This window comes from Chaetodon trifascialis, chromosome 6 (assembly GCF_039877785.1).
Source record: "Chaetodon trifascialis isolate fChaTrf1 chromosome 6, fChaTrf1.hap1, whole genome shotgun sequence".
Classification (NCBI taxonomy): Eukaryota; Metazoa; Chordata; class Actinopteri; order Chaetodontiformes; family Chaetodontidae; genus Chaetodon; species Chaetodon trifascialis.
In genome coordinates, this window is record NC_092061.1 from 22,733,098 (window position 1) to 22,752,505 (window position 19,408).

Consider the following 19,408-nt stretch of genomic DNA (forward strand, 5'->3'; position numbering starts at 1 on the left):
GTCATTTCCATCCTCCCTCACCAGTTTACAGTACTTGGAGTCTCCTTTCATTATCCATTCAATAACTTCCTATTTTACCCTTATTCCCTGTCTGCATGTCTGTTATTGCGTCCATATCCTGCTGTAACATAACAACTGGCACAGTTCAATAATTTTAATTTCACACCAAATAAAGACTTATGGGAGGGTCAAAAACAAAAGCAAGGAGTCCATAAGGCAAAGTGCTGAGTGCAAACTGACAGGTTAATCCAAGGAAACACTCACAAACAGACAATCTTAACACAGCATGAACAAGGGGATGAGCTGACAAAGAGAGAGGGGAACACACTGGGGAGGAAGAACTAATGAGGCTATGCTTACACGTAGCAGGGTATTTTGGAAAATGGATATTTTGGCCCCTCTGTTTTCAAAAATAACATCGTGCACACAACATCATTTTAAAAAATGTTGTCGTTTACATGAACCTGGATAAATACACCGATGAGCACCATCATAACTATGTCAAACCTATGGGCACGAGTGTAAACACAGGTCGCTCACATGACGTTAAGTATTTTTCAATTCAATTTTCAATTTTCAGTCGCATGTTGCGACGTTTCTGAACCTAAAACGCAGTTTACACGCCAACACATATCCGGCGTTTTCAGAAATCTCCACTTTGGCCGGAGTTTTTAAAAATGATCGTTTTCTGTGGAAAAAAAAAAGTGTAAACACAGGTGAAAACAATGAAACACACAGGTGGAAAAATACAGGAAGCAAAGCAAAATGTGACACATGAGGAAAACCTTCAAAAAAAAAAAAAAAACTGGAAATAATAAAACTAATCAGACTAGATCATGATACAAATTTGGGCATCCATCTGTGTGAGCACATTGAATTACTTTGTAAAGGACTGAATCAACCTTTTAGAAATGCATGTTTACCTTGAAATAGGCAGTGATATAACCTCAACCCTAAAGCCACGCTGGCCAATCAGAAGTCTGAGAAAAGCTGCTGCTGGTTATGTGGGCTTGCCTAACAGGCTTTGACTGAACACTGGCCATTGCAGAGAGGAGCTGGTCATTGAAATGTGGGGATGGTGCACATTTTTAGATCTGTCCTGCAGGACATTCTTCATGTTGCACTCAGTTTATACACAAACAGTTGGACAAAGAATGGAAAAGGAAAGCTTGAGAGCAGAACTTCTGTTAGAGTACAGCATATAGTATATATCATGCTATATAGGCCACTTGATAAAGACCCCTGACCTTGAAATCACACTCGTACTGAAACCGCAAGGATGACATTGCCAATATGACTTTTTGTCAGTCAGTGGTCAAAATGGAGAAGAGGGCAGAATAGAGGGAGCCAGTGCAAAGCTAAGAACCTAGACTGAGACGATGAAAGGGGGGTGCTGAGGTCATCCAGACTTAATATAATGCCTCATCTTGCTAGACAGCTGATGTATTTGACTGACAGGGAGAAAAATTTTCCTGCAGCCGCGAACAGAAGCCCCTGGTTTGCTCAGATGAGTGTAGCAGTAGCCCGAGGTCAACCAGAGTTCATCTCCACTTTCCTCAGCCATTCTGCGTGCATGACTTAAACAGCTCGGCCACAAATGTGTGCGAGTGTGAAGATTGGTGTTCAGACATACAGGGGTCTCATTCTGAACACAGCTGACAGAACGACTATCTGGAGCTATTTCACTGTGCAGAGAGGGACCGACTGATTCACTGGGTCTATTGATCTCTTCAAAAAGCAGAAAACACATCATTCTGCTGTTTTCAGCAACACAAACATGCAAAACTGGGTCTGATATTTTCTTCTGCTGTTTTGTTTTGTTTTTTTTTCTCACCTGATATCACCTTAAAACCTCTTGAAAGTCTTCATTTTGCTTTTAGTGTTCTACATTTACATGTCATTTCATTAAGGGACTTTGACTTGTTTTGGTCTTTTCTTTATAGGTTTGGTGTCACCCCATTTATGCCTGATCTAAATCCACATGCATTATCCAGATAAGGAAAACACATTTTAATCCAAGATGTACATGTGTTGTGATCAGGACTGTCATTGGATCTGCTTGGGCACATCTGGATGTAGTCTGGGGGTCCAAATTTACAAGGGAGGACAGATGTTTGTTTGTTTGTTTTTTTTTAAGTTTCCCAAAACTCAGCAACTCACAAAACACATTTTTAAAGGGGGTTTGGGGCTTACTTACCACCACCTCAAATTACCCACATGCAGATTTTGCTCTGGAGGGCAGAGATCCGATCTCAAGGAGGATAACAACTGGCTCATTTATTAGCCACAAAACAGATACAGATCCCATTTTAATAGCAGGTGTAAAAGGAGTGTATATCACTTTTTACCATTATGCCGTGTACTATATGTGCATATTTCAGCATGTGTACAGCTGTAGATATGATGTGACCCCCACTGCCATCCTGCTCTGAAAATCAATGCTTCAGCAGGGTTTCTTCCTGTGGAAAATTGCACACATCAGGTTATTGACATTTTGGAGTCATGGTGCTTGAGACACATGGGATATCAATGCTTTTCCCTTTGCTGTAGCAATATCTATGGAAGCACACTTGTATGTCTGTATCAATCCATTTATTTTATATCTGGCACCACTGACGGCTCAAAATGACCAACTGTCCAAGACTTATGACTACATTACAATAATCCCATTTCAGGTTACAACGACCAAAGATGCTTGCAGTTCAAAAAAAGGGAACATCCTGAACTGAACTTTTCAAAAACTCAGAAAACTTAATGTAACAAAAGAACAAGTCTCTTATTTTAAGTGTCATATCACAAATGGTGTAGCCTTTCTGGTTCACTGGGGGGCTTTAATTGGCTGTCAATCTACCTGCTTGCTTGAAGTTCCTTCACAAAACACCATGAAAATGCATTAATTCCTCCTGTCATTTGTTCCTCTCCATATGGAGCAGAAGATAATTACTACTGTGTCATTACTGCACTGTTGGCAGAACACAGGGAATTAACTTTATATAACTCTACTCTTTTCTTTCAAACAGCTCCACTTATTTAGTATTCCTCTCAGCTGGTGAGGGACTTGTCAGTATGGAAACTTTAGGCCACTCTACGTGGTCTTTGTTTCAGCCTTCTCTGTAACTTCGCCATGAGTAAATAAACCTAAATATGGATTCTGTTTTATTTTGTGGATATTCAGCAGGGTCACTTTGCAGGCAGGTGATATTTCTAAACCTGAACAGATCATCATCCTGCAGCGTGACTGCAGCATTCAAAATTGATTGTGCACATGCATTAATCCAGCAGCTCTCAGTAATCGTACTTGAGTACACATCCAGGCTGGTTCTCTGTCCTATCAGCTACTAAATACTTTTCATCTAAAATCGCAGCAGTGAGTCAGTCCTTGACTGTAAGAAAACCACAAGTGTTGTGATGCTTGAGGATTATGATTGAGAACTACTACATTATCAATTCAATACCATCACACACACAAGAACCCTTAGAATTGAATATGTTCATAGGCTCATATGTTGTGTGACCATATAGAGTGTATTTTTCATTTTTCACTTTGGTAAACTCACACAGAAAAAATGGATTAGACTTCAAAAGCTACGCCTGCATGTCCACAAGATGAATGTGAAGCTGCACTCTGCAGCCAGTATGTTTCATCAACATAGAAACAGAAACAGAGGAATTGGGAAATCATTGTGAAGCCAACCAATGTACCTTCATCACATTTCTTGTTTGAACCTCCTCAACCAATGAGAGATGATAAATCATTAAATCAGCATTAATCAATTTTTTGGTCACTCTGTTTAAGTGCAACAAGCTGTATACACAACACTGTTGTATGATCAACTTATGAAGTTTATATAATGAACATGTTAGCAAACAGCTGCCCACACATCGAGCACACATAAAGCCACATTGCATTGATTTGAAGTAATGCTCCTGTCCACCAGGTGAATGTAAGTCCAATGTTCACTCTCCTTTGAGCTCCGGTTTGCTCTCCACTAACTCCTGAAGGAAATATCTATCTATCTCTGGTATGTCACCAGTAGTGTGGTGGGCCCGAAAACCAAACCTGAAAGCTGCTGAAATGCTCAGTGGAGCTGAGAGAAACTGCAGATTTGGGTGAAGTTTCTTTGTGGAAAATTTCAGAATAAACATCATCATTTAATCCACTCTGAGTATAAAAATATTGATGCAGCTTTAAGTTCAGATAAAAAAAAAAGTCTACAAGCAGATTTACAAGTCAATCTGTGCAGTGTTGGCACCAGGCTCCAGTGTCCGTAGACTCTAAACAAAAATCCTTCATAATAAAGTTAGGTGTTTTCATCCGCAGACCTTTGTCACAGGGCTTCATTCACGATCACATGGATATTTTCACAATTAATTTGGAAGAAACCCATCCACAGACTTGCTGTATCCACTTGAGAAAATGAGTTGTGTGTGCTTGGTTGCGTCTGGGGAATCTTACACGTCCCTGTTTTTAATTGAAATGCTCTCCACTCTGCAATCTCTACTCCTGAGGGATGTCTTTTTGCAGGATAATATCCCGAAAAGGCTCAACCATTTCAACGAAATGCCAGGAAAGGCTTATTAAGGGTACAGACGAGTCAGACTGCATGTTTATGTCTTCTCTCATCCCTTCTTTAAGGTTATGGGGAGAACAGCATTAAGATATTATGACAAAAATCAAGGGGATTTAATGAGTGCAGCGGACACAGTCTGAGTTCCCTGTGATGTGTTGAACCATCCTGTGCTGTTATTGAACACAGAGAAAGCAGCGTTTACTGCAACAGGCATGGAGCTAATCCGTATTTAGAATCAGCTCCAGTGTCACTATCAACACAATGTTTCATCACACTAACACTAATTTCCAGAGCTGAAAACTGTGAATATCACATGGTAACAAGTCAGTTTTCAAAGCAGCTGGCTGAGCGAGAAGAATATGACAATAACGGAAGTAACATTGTACTGTCAATGACTGCAAAGAGCCTGATTTAATAACTGAAATCTGTCACTCAGCGTAAAACACACACTGCTCTACAGTACTTTAAGTGTCATGCGCTTTTTATATCATCAATTATGACTAACTAGGAGGATCTCAGGCACTCTCATGTGATGAAATGAGTTGCTTTCATTTCACACTTGCATTTCAAGAGTTAAATGTGCATTAAGTAATTTATGACTTTTGGACCTCCATCAGCAAAGGAGGAAATGCAGCATTGACAGGGCTTTCACACAACCTACAGTGGCCTTTAATTTCCATGTATAATAAATTCACATTTTCACAAAAGCAAAACTCAAGCTGACTCATTAGACCTGAGCCCCAACAAGATAGCATCTAGTTAAAAGGTTAACCAGTACCCACAAGAACAATGTGTAAGTGTTTTTTTAACAGGATGTTGGATGAGGGAGGAAAATGGCTTCTGAAAGTAAGAAATCTGAGCACCTAGAAAAGTATTCCCTGAGTCACTGAGTCAGTCAGTGTGTTTGTCTTAGTAGTCTTATTTAACACACTGGACATTTGACTGATGTGTTGTACCTTGAATGAGCCTAAAGCATCCTGCTTTAGCTTTTAATTGTTCAGTTCGAACAAGGCTGGCTAAGGAATAGTTCAACATGTTGGGAAATAATTTGCTTTCCTGTCAAGAATTAGATGAGAAGATTGATACTACTTTCAAGTCTGTATGCTCAACATGAAGCTACAACAAACAGCCAGCTTAGCTGAGCATAGACTTCGCATAAAGAGTGGGAACATGGGTAAACTGCTGATCTGGTTCTTTCCAAAGGTAACAAAATCTGCTTCAGCTCATCCAATGAGATTTCATATCTTGTTGGTCCAGGAGGTCACTGCACCCAACAACAACATGATTTTCCGAAATGTTAAACTAAGTATTGTTACCAGTGCCAGAGTACACTGAGCCCTCAGGTTTTTTAAACATTCTTACAACACCTGTTGATGACTTTCTGTGGACATTTTGCCATGCTAGCCCTCTCCACTCCCTTCCTTGTGTAATGATGAGTGATGTTTCAAAGCACTGCAAACTGAAGACTCCCTCCTCTTGAGGCTGGCTATGGGCCACTCCCCATGGCCCCTCACTTCATTCCATGCCTTCTTTTCTTGCCTCTCCTCCTCATGCATCCATAAAATGGAGGATGTTGATGGAGAGATAGATAGATGCAGAGGCCCTTTTAACTATGCCTGTCAAAAGCTAATTCCATCCAGTTGCTGCCCTCTGTCTTTGATATGCCTGTCGATTTGCTGGTGCAGCCAAATCAGTGTGCGCTAGTACTCTTCAAATACATCAGGCTTGTCAGATCGTTTCAAGCTTTCAGCCTGAGTCTGAGACATCCAACAGAGACAATTACGTGAACAGATTAACTAATGCTCAGATAATGATGAGATGAACCAGTTGGTCCTTTTTAAGTGTTACTGTAGTTCCTGGTGATGATAGTGTCCACAGAGAGAGCTTCTGATGCGTTACCACGTCCCGAATAACATAAGGATGTGAACTGCACAATTCATCTAAGATGATCTTAATTACCTTGTCAAAAAGTGCTCAAATTAAGGTGGGAGTATCTGCACTCACTCTCAAAAGAGGTTTTTAATGAAGTTTATGATTCACATGGATAATAGGCAAGCTGACAAGGTCTGTCTAATTACTTATCCCTCTGGCCCTGAACACCAAAGCCGCAACTCTCCGACGTGTGCCGATGCTCAGGAAGCCATGCCATCTTTCCAAAGCCTGGCTGAGGCGTGTGCTACGTGTCATTTTTACACAGCATACATGAAGAATGCTTTCCAGACACACAATCTGTTTAGGTGTAAATTACGGATATGGCCTGAATCAGCAAGAACTGAAGTAACAACAAGACAGTTTATGTCTTGAATTGTCAATGCATGGAACACATCGACAAATGCACATTCTGAACGTGTTTTATAATGTCGGCTGATTGAATGCAAACGCTATGGTAATTTCCACAACAACACAAAGAATATGCAGAGCTGCTCCACTTCACCATAGGTCGGCAGTATATCCTTCAATACCTGCAGTAACTCCTCTGATCCGAGTCTTGTATACAGAACTTTTACAACTGCATCTATTATCACTTGTCTCTCCCCTCCGAGGCAGGCTGGAACATACAGTAATGAACCATGGAGTAAGTAAACCTGAGTCCATTAAGCCCCAACGGATTGATTCAGTCAGTAAATAATGCAGACAATGAAAGAGACAAATGACAAATCAATGTCCAATGCTATTGTTACCATCATGCAGGCTTTATTAATGGGGAGCAGATGGCTCCTCCCATGTTGTGACTCTATGGTCTTACGAGAGAATGAATCAGTCATGTACCAGGGATGGGATAAGCACAGTGGACCTGGGTTGTAGTTAAGGTTGCCTGAGGCAAGTCGAAGATCGAGGACAGTTGTGGCAAACGTGAAACTGAGACCAAACATCTCAGGACCAAGACCAAGCTGGTTTTTAAACAGGAGCCATGTCCTTATTCTGAGATGATGGACAACATGTCTTGAATGACACTTAAAATGAGACGACACATGAATCCAGTACCACAGCTGTGGAGCAGATCCCACAGGTGTTACATATGCAGCAGTCAATAAAGGATACTCCACTGCACCATATGTAACTACCAGATGTCTGGTATATGGTGCCTTGTCCGCAATCTCCTACAGCATTCCTCATCATGGCATTTATCCAATATCTCTCCGTATTTGTCTTTTTTATTTGATGTGTGAAGTGTAATATCAGAATTCCTCAGACGCCTCAGATTTGTTCTCTTTTGGAATGACTGCGTTTTTTTGGAAAGGGCTCACATATGGTCAGCGCCCACTGTCATTTGCTGCTTGATGGACATGGGCACGCTGGTGATTTTGAAGCTGCCAGAATGGCTGGTGTCCACAGATGGCTGGGGCTTAATGCAGCCTCATAACGACGTTCCTGCCCTTTTCAAGGTGATCGCTTTTTGCTCTGAAGGGCTGCAGCCTATAGGAGTTGAAGGCAAGCACTACAGAGGTTTAGTCAGCTGTCAGAAACGTTCAAGGTATAATCTGTATGATCCCACTGTTTCTGTATGTTGAACACATAAGACGATCCACCAATGCACGCACACACACACACACACACACACACACACACACACACACACACACACACACACACACACACACACACAGAATTCCTGGTGAGATATGTTATGAATGGACAGACAGTGCGCACAGGAGCCAGGCTTAGGAGGACGTTATTCGCTCCATGCTTATCGTAGCATCACCTGACTCATTGTAGCTTGTTATGACATTAACATTTACTGTGTCAGTCCTGGGAAAGGATCAGTGTCAGGCATTACTGTCATTTTACTGCATTCTTTCAGAAAGGTGACAGCAAACAACAACAACACTCACAAGCTTTGCACAATGAATGAAGATGGTTTCACCACCAAAATAGCAAGATGAACAGAAGTAAATGTTCTTAGTTTTATTGTTACAAAGCAGAGTCAGTGTGTATTTGATGGTGTAAGTGGTCACGCATTCTCCTGATTCTCCTTGTAAACCAGGATTTATACAAGATGCAAGGAGGTATACATCATCAGTATATCATACATGATTGTACTGGTTTGGGAAGGTCTACTTTTTCACTGTATAAAACTGAATATGGGACAATTCCGAGCCGTTACTCTATTCATTGTTTCTGCTGTGAGCCCAAGGTTTTCAGTGCAGGTGTCTTTGTTAGATGTGACTTACTAGAAAGGAGAAGATAATGGAGCCTTGTGTTGACATGCATCATGTTGTGTTTACTGTGGTCAATTTCAATCTAGCAGCAGAAATTTGTGGGAGAAAACACAAGCAACCAATCACAGTTCTTGCATTCCCCATGTGCGCACTATCGCTGTCCACCTCCTCATTCCCTGCATCACATGGAAGTCACTCACAAAATGATAGACTGAACTTTTAACTTCAGAGCAAAATTCATTCATCATCTCGTTTCAACTTTAATACAACATTGTCTGCAGTCCCAGTGTCATGAGTGCAACAGTAACTGTACGTAAAGTGTGGATAGACATGTATACATCTAAGAGTTAGTACAATAAATTGCACTGTCACCGCACCTTTTCATAACAGAGTGTGCCAACTCACTTTGAATCCATTTGTACCTACAAATCCAGATGGCTTGTGAGGTTAATCATCTGTGATAAAGTGTCCAGCTTTCATATTTGTATCAGAGGGGCAGATGCTGTCAGAGTAAACTAAAAGCAACATCTGACTGCATCTCACGACTGCTTTGAAGCAGCACCTGTTGTTGCACTGCTGGAAATAATGCTTACCTGCTCATCTCGAGTTCATAGTTTTTATTTATTTATTTGCTTTTGCAAAGGTTGCCATCTGGAAAAAAGAGATAGACTGTGATATGAGAGTCATAGGTGGATTAAGATGCAGCATACTTTAAGATTAAGTCCTGGGTGTATTGTCTGGATGACTAGTAATTGACAGAGCCTGGTCAACAGATCTTTTAGGTACAGGATACAGTTACTGTTAAACAATAATCTACAATGAACTGGAGGGTTTGGGGATGTTAACAGTAAGTATGATGCCAACATGGACTCAGTTAGTTAGCTGTGGGCTGCAACCTGAGTGCCATTTACAATATTTAGTATAAATTTCTGGCACACTGGCACCATTAAACATATGCTGAATTAGCTATTAGCAATGTGGGTTTGTGTCCATGAGCTAACAGTAGACTACTAAGCAATTTCATGTACTTTTATTTGATATGAGATAAGGTTATCTTTGGCAAGTGTAAGTCTAAAAATATGACTATCATATCTGTGTGATCAAGATTTGAGTTATGACTCAGAGAAGGTGTAAGATTATTGAGGCAAATTGTGGCAATGGGCACTAAGGGCTTTAAAGTACCTTCACTGCTTCATGAGCTGTGTCACAGCCACGACTGCAGCTCCAACTGCTGACCCTGTTGGTGAGTCAAACTAAAATAACTCCCTTTTCAAAATGAATTTGTGAATTATGTATAGTAGTACATTTTTCTGTTAAATATTTAACACAGAGAACGGATTAAAAATCAAATCGAAACCCCAAATAATAAGTGTACTGAACTGTTGTACTGTAAACTGTCATCACAGTGTAATAACTCTTCTTGGGATGCAGAGGGGACCAAGTGAAGTGTAATTATGTCCCACTCCTGTCTAGCTGCTGGTACTGCTAGACTTTAATTAGCTCCATTCTCCTCACTACAGAGAGATTATGACCAGATGCCTCGAGGCCCAGCCCAGGTGGTTATGGAGACGAGACTTCAAAGAAAAAAAAAAAAGAATAATTTTTTGGTTCATTACTTCTTGAAAGGAGTTCCTAGTGAGTTTAATAAATGTCACAGAGACAAGCAGGCCACCCCATGGGATCACACTTGAGTTTCCTGGAATTTAGAATTGACTGATTGATTGGACTGTTCTGAAAATGAGGCAGATTTCATAAAGCAGCTTGGACGGCTTCCTGATGGCAAAGTGAGCACATGGACATATTGTGTGGTGTAAACCCATCTAGACTCAAAATGGCCTTTTTGGCAGAAAAGAGGTTGCCACCATGTGGGCGGGCAGAAAGTATTCATTAACCAAATTAGTACACATCATAGAAAGTTAGGATTTAAATGAAAAGGCACGGCTGAACGTTGTGATTTTTCTAAGTGATGATCAACTATAAGTAAGTGTTTAGACTGAACTGCATTTGGCACAAAGTCACCACACAATACAAACGAGTCAGACAAACACGTTGGCCAGTACACAATGAGCGTAGTTATGTGTGTAAAGAAGAATGAAAGCATGGAAGAAAATTGACTGGAAGCATGAAAATATGCTGTTATGCAGCCTGTTTAGACAGCTGGAACACTGTTTTCACAAGTAGTTAAAATTGTGTTAAAATTATTTTAGAGTTTTTAGAGTTTTTTACATTATTGTCTTGACTTACAGTAAATCCAGGCACATCATCTTAGCACGCCATGTATAAGGTGTGTAAGACCTTATGCTAACCTAAACTTAGAAGTCAGTCATGTGATATTGCTTTGATCAGTTTAATAAGCTTGTCTCTAAACATAGCAATGTTTCATGTTGTGGAGCAACCTCTGCATTTATTTAAATTAGTGAAATATTTTTGAGGATTCATTGTCCACTTAAACATGGTCTGTGCTCTGTTTTTATGAAGGTCTAAATTCTGTTTAAAGACGTTTGGAAAATAGTTTACTTTACAATGGAAAATAGAGCTATTAAGTACATTATAAATAATGGCTCCTGGCAACATCCACACAAATATAATGGCATCACTGTTCGCATCTGAAAAACAAAAATCAGTCTAACCCCAGTAGATAATGTTTACTCATCAATGCCGTGATTTAAACGTAACAGAGGTTTCACTCCACTCCAGCTTTGAGTGGAACAAGCAGGAGCAGCAGCTGCTTGGATGACCCCTGATAGATTTGATGTAGCATTATATTTGCTGACGGAGTCACCACAGTATAATACTTGTGCCCACAGGAACTTTGAAATGAAATGCAGTGTCCTGGTCTCCTGAGATGCTATATCAGCAAAGACTCAGTGAAGCGGGAGGGGTGGGAGACACATTACAAGATAAACTCATATTGACACTTCTGGCAGAATTCATCATGTCTGTCCCCAACCGTTTTTCTCTGTTTGCAAACGGAGCCTCGTGGCAAGCAGGATGTTCCAGTTCAGAAATGCTATTTACAATTATTGAAAAGGCAAAGATATCACATTCCTATGATGCTAGTAGATGTGGAAAAGGGGGACAATGTTGTGTTGTGAGGTTAAGCAGCATTCGTAGCTGATCCAGTGATGGTAAGAAGGCATCCAGTTGATGTTGATGTATTAGTGGCATAGCTGTAGAGGCTGCATCTATCCCTCACCACATCATGCTGGGAGCATCTTTTACATATCCATTATCTTTGTCTCTGCAGTTTTATCCTCTCTTTGTCCATTTCTTTTCATTTACAGGACCTGCCCTGTAAATTATTGCACACCCGAACAAACAGAAAACTTCAGTGAGATCTATGATTTATTTTCTTTTCCCTTGGTTTTATTTTATTCTCTTTCTCACAGAAACAAGACCACATGTGGCACATCCAAGCCCCCTTTCTGCTTACAAAAAAGCCAGTTCTTTGGATCCTGGCAGCCTTTTTATCCAGAGCAAGCAACAGAAGCCAGAACTCACAGTAAATTATAAATACGCCATAACCTTTCTGTGTGCACCCTGCCTTTCATCAGCCCCCTGTAGTCAGATGGTCCTGGGCAGGCTCAGCTATTGTGAGCTGCCCTGACTAATTGTTAAACATGTTCTTGTCAATCAAGCCTATCCCAAATGGCAACTCCTCAGCCGGCACTACAATGAGCTGCCTGAGCCGCTGTAGGTTTAGAGGAGTAATTGCCGTCCACTCGCCAGGAGCCCATCTCCATTCCATTAGCGGCTGTACAATATGAATGGTTGAAGCTGGTTGTTGACTGCAGACCTATGCGAGCTTATGCATGTGCTGAATGGTCCCTTTTCTGCGGCATGTGTTTCATTTCCACACAGACGGGCCAAACAGGAGGAGAGGTAATTGCGTTTGTGATGGCATTGTGTTTGCAGCCAGAGAGCCATATTCTCTTCACTTCATGAATCAAAAAGCTACAGTAAATATTCATAGAGAATAAAGACGAGAGTCAATGAGCGGTGTTGTGAGAGCCAAAACAAGTTCACTGTTACACTGTATCACACCGTTCAACAGAGCTGTCCTGACTTTATTTAGCTGCTGTAGCTGAATTGATCTGCTCTACAAACTTCATCTTACTCCGTTGCATGGTTTGTTAGGTACATAGAAGCAGCTCATCTGAATCAGAAAACACTGAGTAACCTTGGGGGAGGCCGTCGGCGGTTGGCACGTAATGCATAATGCTGAGTTATCGCTCTATGATAATGGCAAAATAACTAGCAGTTGAAGACACAAGAAGCCAGATGATTATGTCATTATCTTTGATGGCAAAAAAAGCATGCTGTTGATGCAGGGGAAAAGCTACTCAGTGCGGAATAATGAGAGGCTCTAAAATACAGCAACAACTGTAAATGTCTGCAGCTTCAATAAAGCACTCCAGCAATCCGTAAACCAAGATCCATTCTCTGGCCTCTGTTCAAGTGCTTTTTCAAAGGCGGCCGACACTTCAGAGGTGTCGTTGAAGCCATCTTGAGATTTTGAAATGGATGTGGGGATGACGTTAAATGAAGGAGTGGAATCTTTCAAGCATATCTCATTCCAATAAGCTGAAGAGTGCGTTTAGATTCAGAAAGGTTCCACTCGGCTGGAGAGAAACATTTTCTGAATTTAAACGCTAACCAATTCTTCAGCAAGCCATTCGCTCACATGAAGCGTTAAATTCAACTCAAAGTAGCAGCAAAAGAGATTTACATTTTCCATATACAGGCTTTAGAGCCTTTGGTTTGGCTGAAGATTTGCATTAAGGGGATTTTTTTTCTTCTCCACTCCCATCTAAGAAACTTTGCAGAGTTTAATCACGGCTTCTGTTGACGCCCCTGGGTTTTGTATCTTAAGCTGTATCCCTCCAACTGAGAAACGTAAAAAAAAACTTCATCATAAGCTGTTCCAAAGTCTGAATATAGATTTCACAAATCATTCCGAACAGGACTGCGCATCTAAATATTACCCCCGCAAATACTGGAGTTGTAATTATGACTTTTTGTGTGGCCTTCTTGCACACAAAACCGCTTCAGCTGAGAAAGAATGCCTCATTAAAAACCAATTCTTCTTGCAGCAATTCTCCGAGCAAATTCATCTTCTGCTTAACACAGTGACATTTCATTGAGTTTCATAAAGAAAAAAGTATACATTTCAAGTGATTTATCAAAGTTTCCTTCCAGTTTGAACGCGCTCAGATCTGTGGTCCTTACCCTCATGCCGAGCTCGATGTTCTCGCCTCCGTACACCTCCATGCCAGGATCCAGCAGACCGATCTCGCCAAAGTATTCCCGATCAACCACAAAGGAGCAGCCAATCATAGCTGGAGTTCTGGATGAGTAGAGAGTGACAGCATGTTTTGAATACCATTATACAGCCGCTAAACTTTGAGACACCCACAGAGAATGCTAAAATGTTCAATGCACTTTCCTTACTGAGCTTGGAGAAATACATTTAGCATTAGCTGCAGGGTTTCAAAGTAAAGTTACAATAGAGTCATAAGCATTGATCGGTTGAATCAGTAGAATCTCAATGTACAGATATGCCACACCTTTTGTTTTGCTTCCCTGGAAGAGCACTAAGAAGCAACATCAAGACTGAAATGATAATTTAGTGGGGAGAAAATGTGATTTGGGGTTTGATGAAGCTGTGGTTACAGACACTTTTCTGTTTCCATTGATGTAGAACAGACTGCAGTCTTATCTGATCAACTTGTGGGCAGTCTCCGTATTGTGCTGTGCCTTCCTTTAATCACAGAGACCAGAGTGGCTCAGTAATGACAATATGGAAATGTCAATACGAATAATGACAGTTTGAATTTATCATCAGCCCAGTTCAGCCTGCTTTAATTTTAAAAAGCAGCCATTGTTATCGAGGCAGAAATGCAATCATGTTTCTGTTGACCAGACGGATGTAACTCTAATATTAACTCTCTTTTTAGTTAGTCTCCACCAGCTTCATAGCAAATGTATCTCGCTCACTTAGCTCCTATATGCTTCTCTCTGATCTTCAACCAACAGCGAACTTCTGTTTGCTGTTCCTTGTTACACATAGTAATCCTTGTTCATAAAAAAATACTGATTAGTGCAGCTTTAATATTTAGATGAAATGAAAGTTATTATGAAAGAGAATAGAAAATAAAACATGACACATTTTCCATCCCAGTCCAGTACATCCATGCAGAATGTCATTGTACTTGTAGCTGTCAGATTTCATTATACTGATTACTAATGTTTTAATAAAGAACCTGAAATGCATTCAAAACTTGAAAGCAACCCAAGCTCAGCTGGTAGAGCAGGAGACAGACATGTTTTTCACAAAAGGAAGTGGTTACTTTCCACCTTTACTAAAAGAAATGGTTCCACTTTAGCTGCTGTCCCCCCAGGGCTGCCTTTCACTACTATTATCTGTCAGTTCTTAAGTGCTCTGGGACAAAAAGCATTACATCCATACAGAATACCGGGCTGCGTTATTTATTTATTTATTTATTTATTTTTCCTCTAAAGTGACCAGTGACTGGCTTTATTCTTCTTCCGAGAATGGCTCCCAGGGTAAGTTCACCATTTCTTATTACATATACGGATGCACACACGCACACACACGCACACACACACATGCACGCACACACAGAAGAGGCAAATGTGTGTGTGAGTTTGAGAGACATGCCAGTAGGAAGAGGAGGCTGCATTATGATTCACTGACTGTGTATTAAAAGAGTGCACTGAGCCAAAACGAAATCTGCTTTTAGGTTCAGACCTCAGATGAAAAAAAAAAAAAAAAAAAAAAAAACTGTGTCAGCAACTGTCTGGACCATCATCATGGAGTGTTTTTCCAACAGTCCCTGATCAGTAGATAAATCTCTGATGCAGAGATGAACATAAACCCACCTAGAGTATTATATTTCCAAGATTTCTACCATTTTTGGTGCCATAAATCTTTATGGCTTGACATTCATCGTAGGCGATGTGTTATATTCATAGTATCAAATTGATGAGTTTCTCAAAATAAGATATTTGAAAGAAACAACAGTGTGAAAGTATAATTGATTCTTGCTAAAAGTGCAAGCTCTTTGCTTCATGGTGCTCGCTGATTGAGTAAGAAAAACTACTCAAACTAATACTGAGCATGTCTTTACTGCTGTTATCTAATTACTCTGAATACCTTTGTTGCACGCTCGCTAACTTACACGGTCTTATTGCCTGATGTAGCCTAATGTAGTCTTTGTTTAAATTATAAGGTGGTGACAGAGAAGCTTTGAAGAGCCATTATTTGCACTCAGTGTGCAGATAAAAAGACAGACGCAGCACTACCTCAGCCCCGTTCACCTCATCCTTTCTCCTCTCTTGACAAGTGACCTACCTTGCCTGTCTGCGCTGCGCAAACTTTGTGCAGCGTTCTTTGAGTGTTCTCTTCAGATTAAACTTCCTGCCAATGCAAACACAGTTTCTGTGTTTAAGTACAGACTCAGCACTGTATGTCAGATGCATGTGATGATGACCATATCTGTTGTGTTTGTGATGTTTCTTGACACCAGGTAAGGTATAATGCAGTAGAAATGTCAGGACTGAAGTGGTTTATGTATTGATGTTTAGTGGTTTTAGTAGAGAAGAAATGATAGCCAACTTAAGTGCCTCTCATTCATCTGGTGTGCAAGGTGAGCAAACGTGCAATATTTAGCCATGAAAAAGTAATTCCCCAACTACAGCCAATTAACTAAAGCTAATTAAATGAATAATTAGAGCTAGTTGTTCCTCTAAAAATGCAGAAAATACAGAGGCTGAATACTGCATATGTCCATTTGGTTGCAACAATCAAACAGCAACAGTTTCAGTCGTGACTTGTGATTTTACAGGAGCTCTCAGCAGTCAAACGAAAAGAAATCAATCATGAAAGAGGCAGAGGTTCCCATTTTTGTACAGACAGAAATGTTAAATAAACTCTGATGCAACGCAACCACAGTTTCTACTTTGTATGACCCTGCCATCAGCGGTGTGTGAAATCCAACATGGTCCCACCTGGCTTTTTGGAACATTTTGTAAGTGGGACTGACACACCCAGCCACTGTGCTGTCTCTTTCTTTCATCTGCTCTGCTGTTCTGGCTCGTTGCGCTGACATGTAACACAGCACAGAGAAGTCACTTCTCTGAGATTTGTGAGACAGCGACTTAAGAGAGGGTACGTTTGTGAAAAACAAGAGGAAATTATAAGAGTTAGTCACAGAATAACTTCTGGACTGCATTAGACATCACAGATTGTTGCTGGAAATTTCAAGTGGATTTCTCGTTTAATGTCATTCGGTTAAGTTATTTTTAGTGTACAGATGGTCAGCCTGCAGGGCTCATCCGCCCCTCACACCCCTTAACTTTGGCCCCCAGATCATTTGCTCGCAGTACGCAGTATGAACATCTGATACAAGGATGCAATTTGGCAAGATAAAGACTTCCATTTGAGATTGCTTACTTCTGTCCCAGATGAAGACACTGCTGTCGAACCTACTTTTTGAACCAGACATCTGGCTTGTCTGTGACCTCTCATTTAAAATGGCATGGCAGCCCTGAAAATGTAGACATATTAGTGGAATTTGTTTTCATTTTATAAGTAGTTTTACAACCTAGAAACCAAGTAATACAACCTTGATTCCAAAAAAGTTTATTCTTTTGTGCATCACTTATTGTTACACCTGTTCAAAGTGCAGTGGTGTTTGTATGTTACATGCTTCTTAATTTATACTCTTATTCGTCTCCCTCTGTCATGTTCATGCACTGCGCTCAAATATGTTCACACCCCTTAGGTCTTTTCATTGTAAGTATGATTCATCTCTTCAGCAGTCTAATGCTCTTATTTTCTTTGCCTAAAAGTGATTTCATCTGTGTCCTTCAGACCACAGCAGTCAATTTCAAGGAATTACGCAGGTTTTCAGTGTAACAAGTCCAATCTAGGAAACAAGAGTCTCCATGTGATATTGGTTTCTGTCCAACCATCAAAAGCACTTTGACAATGGCAATTCCCGTTCTGTTCTGTCAATAATCGCTGTAGCTGCCAAAATAAACCTCTTTTTGTCAAGTCTCTAAAATGGTTCAATCCTCCATACTCATGGCTGAATGTGGCTGTTTCGTGCATTCTTGTACCCCTTTTACTTGCTTTATAGTCCAATGTGTTCAAACAGCCAGAAAAGGCTTTGAGACTGAGCCCTAAATGGCCGCAGAGCTTCTGTTGTTGATGAGCAGAAACCTCGAGGAAACAAGTGGGAGAGTGATTTCCAATAGAAATCCGCACAGCCGACACGCTTTAGCTGGGCCTTGAGGCGATCTGTCTGTTTCCAGTAAAGTGTCAATAGAGAACACGAACCAGCTCTGCAGTGTCTGAGGCTGTTCTCCTATCTTTCTCCTATCTCAAGTCTGGTATTTGATGCTCAATAACTCTTAATTGTCATGGAGCTTTGATAAGATGTGGAATATTTAGGCCCAAACTCTTATCACATTGTTTGTTAGAGTGTATGAAATGAAAGCATTATTGCTTTGCCTATGCTGGACTGAGCAAGGTAATGAATCTCTAGTTTGGAATTCAGTTTTTGTTGCCCTTGGTCAAAATCCGACAGTATGAATGAATGTTTTAGCTGATAGTAGTTTGGAATATTACAAGACATTCTAGCAGTAAGCAGGAAGGTGTTTCATGTTTGCAGCTTGGTTAAAATGCAGCAGTTGAGGCTTTAAGTGATACGAGAAATTTTTTTTTTTACCATTTTCTGATTCCAGCAGCGTTTCAATTTGCCAGTGGATTCAAAATCAACTGACAGAGTTACTGATCAACTTTAAATCAGGACAAGGTCAATAAAATACTGTGTGCAGCCCTTATCCTCAGACAGGCTCCTTAAATCCTTTCCATGTCTACTCTAGATACAAAAACTGATCAGGCCTTTGGCTCCAGACAGAAGTTTGTGCTACTTTACTGATGTGATATACTTTTATTTTTGTCATGTCTGTTGGAGCTCTCTGTGCTTAACTTTGATCTTGTCTCAGATCTCAAAAAAAAAAAAAATCATCGCTTTAACATTTAACCACTTCATTTTTAAGTGTCTTTTGTGATTCCTGTGATAGCATTTCCTTTAAAGCAGCAGTAATCTATATTTTTAGAACAAGCCGCCCTTAGCTTTACACAGCTTTATGTGAGTTTCAGCTTATTGTTTACTGTTGTGGTTCACTCTCATCACTCTCACAATGTCACTCGCAGTCACTCAGGAGTTGGTAGCGACCAAAAGCAGAGCTTAAACAGTGAGTAGTGGGTTTAAAATAGCCAGGTGGCCAGAGACACAACCCCAAATAAATGACTAACTGAATGTTTAGATAACACATCTCAGCTATTGTTTTCTCGCTGAAGTGCCTTGAACGCACAATGCTGCCATTGAATCACCTCTCCGCAGAGAAGGACATACAATGTGCTCTAATATCTTTATCACTCTCCATCCATATGATTTCTTTTCTTTCTGGTATGACACCTTTCATATGCCTGTATGCTTTAACTTCAGTTCTGAACCCCAGATTTTATGGCACTAATATTGCAGTGGCAATGCACCAAGCCCACAGCAACACTTGCAATCCAGCAGCACCATGAATATGGAAAAGACGAAAAACAATAGCTGAGATACTTCATACTGGCTCTGG

At 40.5% G+C, this 19,408-nt stretch overlaps 1 protein-coding gene across 1 annotated transcript in view; it reads right to left on the minus strand.

The window, feature by feature from the left end:
* The window catches only part of galnt9 (polypeptide N-acetylgalactosaminyltransferase 9), an 85,587-nt gene that overhangs the window by 19,995 nt on the left and 46,184 nt on the right, over positions 1-19,408 (minus strand). The window contains exon 6 of the mRNA XM_070964115.1: positions 13,961-14,078. Within this exon, the coding sequence (XP_070820216.1) occupies positions 13,961-14,078 (118 nt within the window). The remainder of the gene's footprint in view (positions 1-13,960; positions 14,079-19,408) is intronic.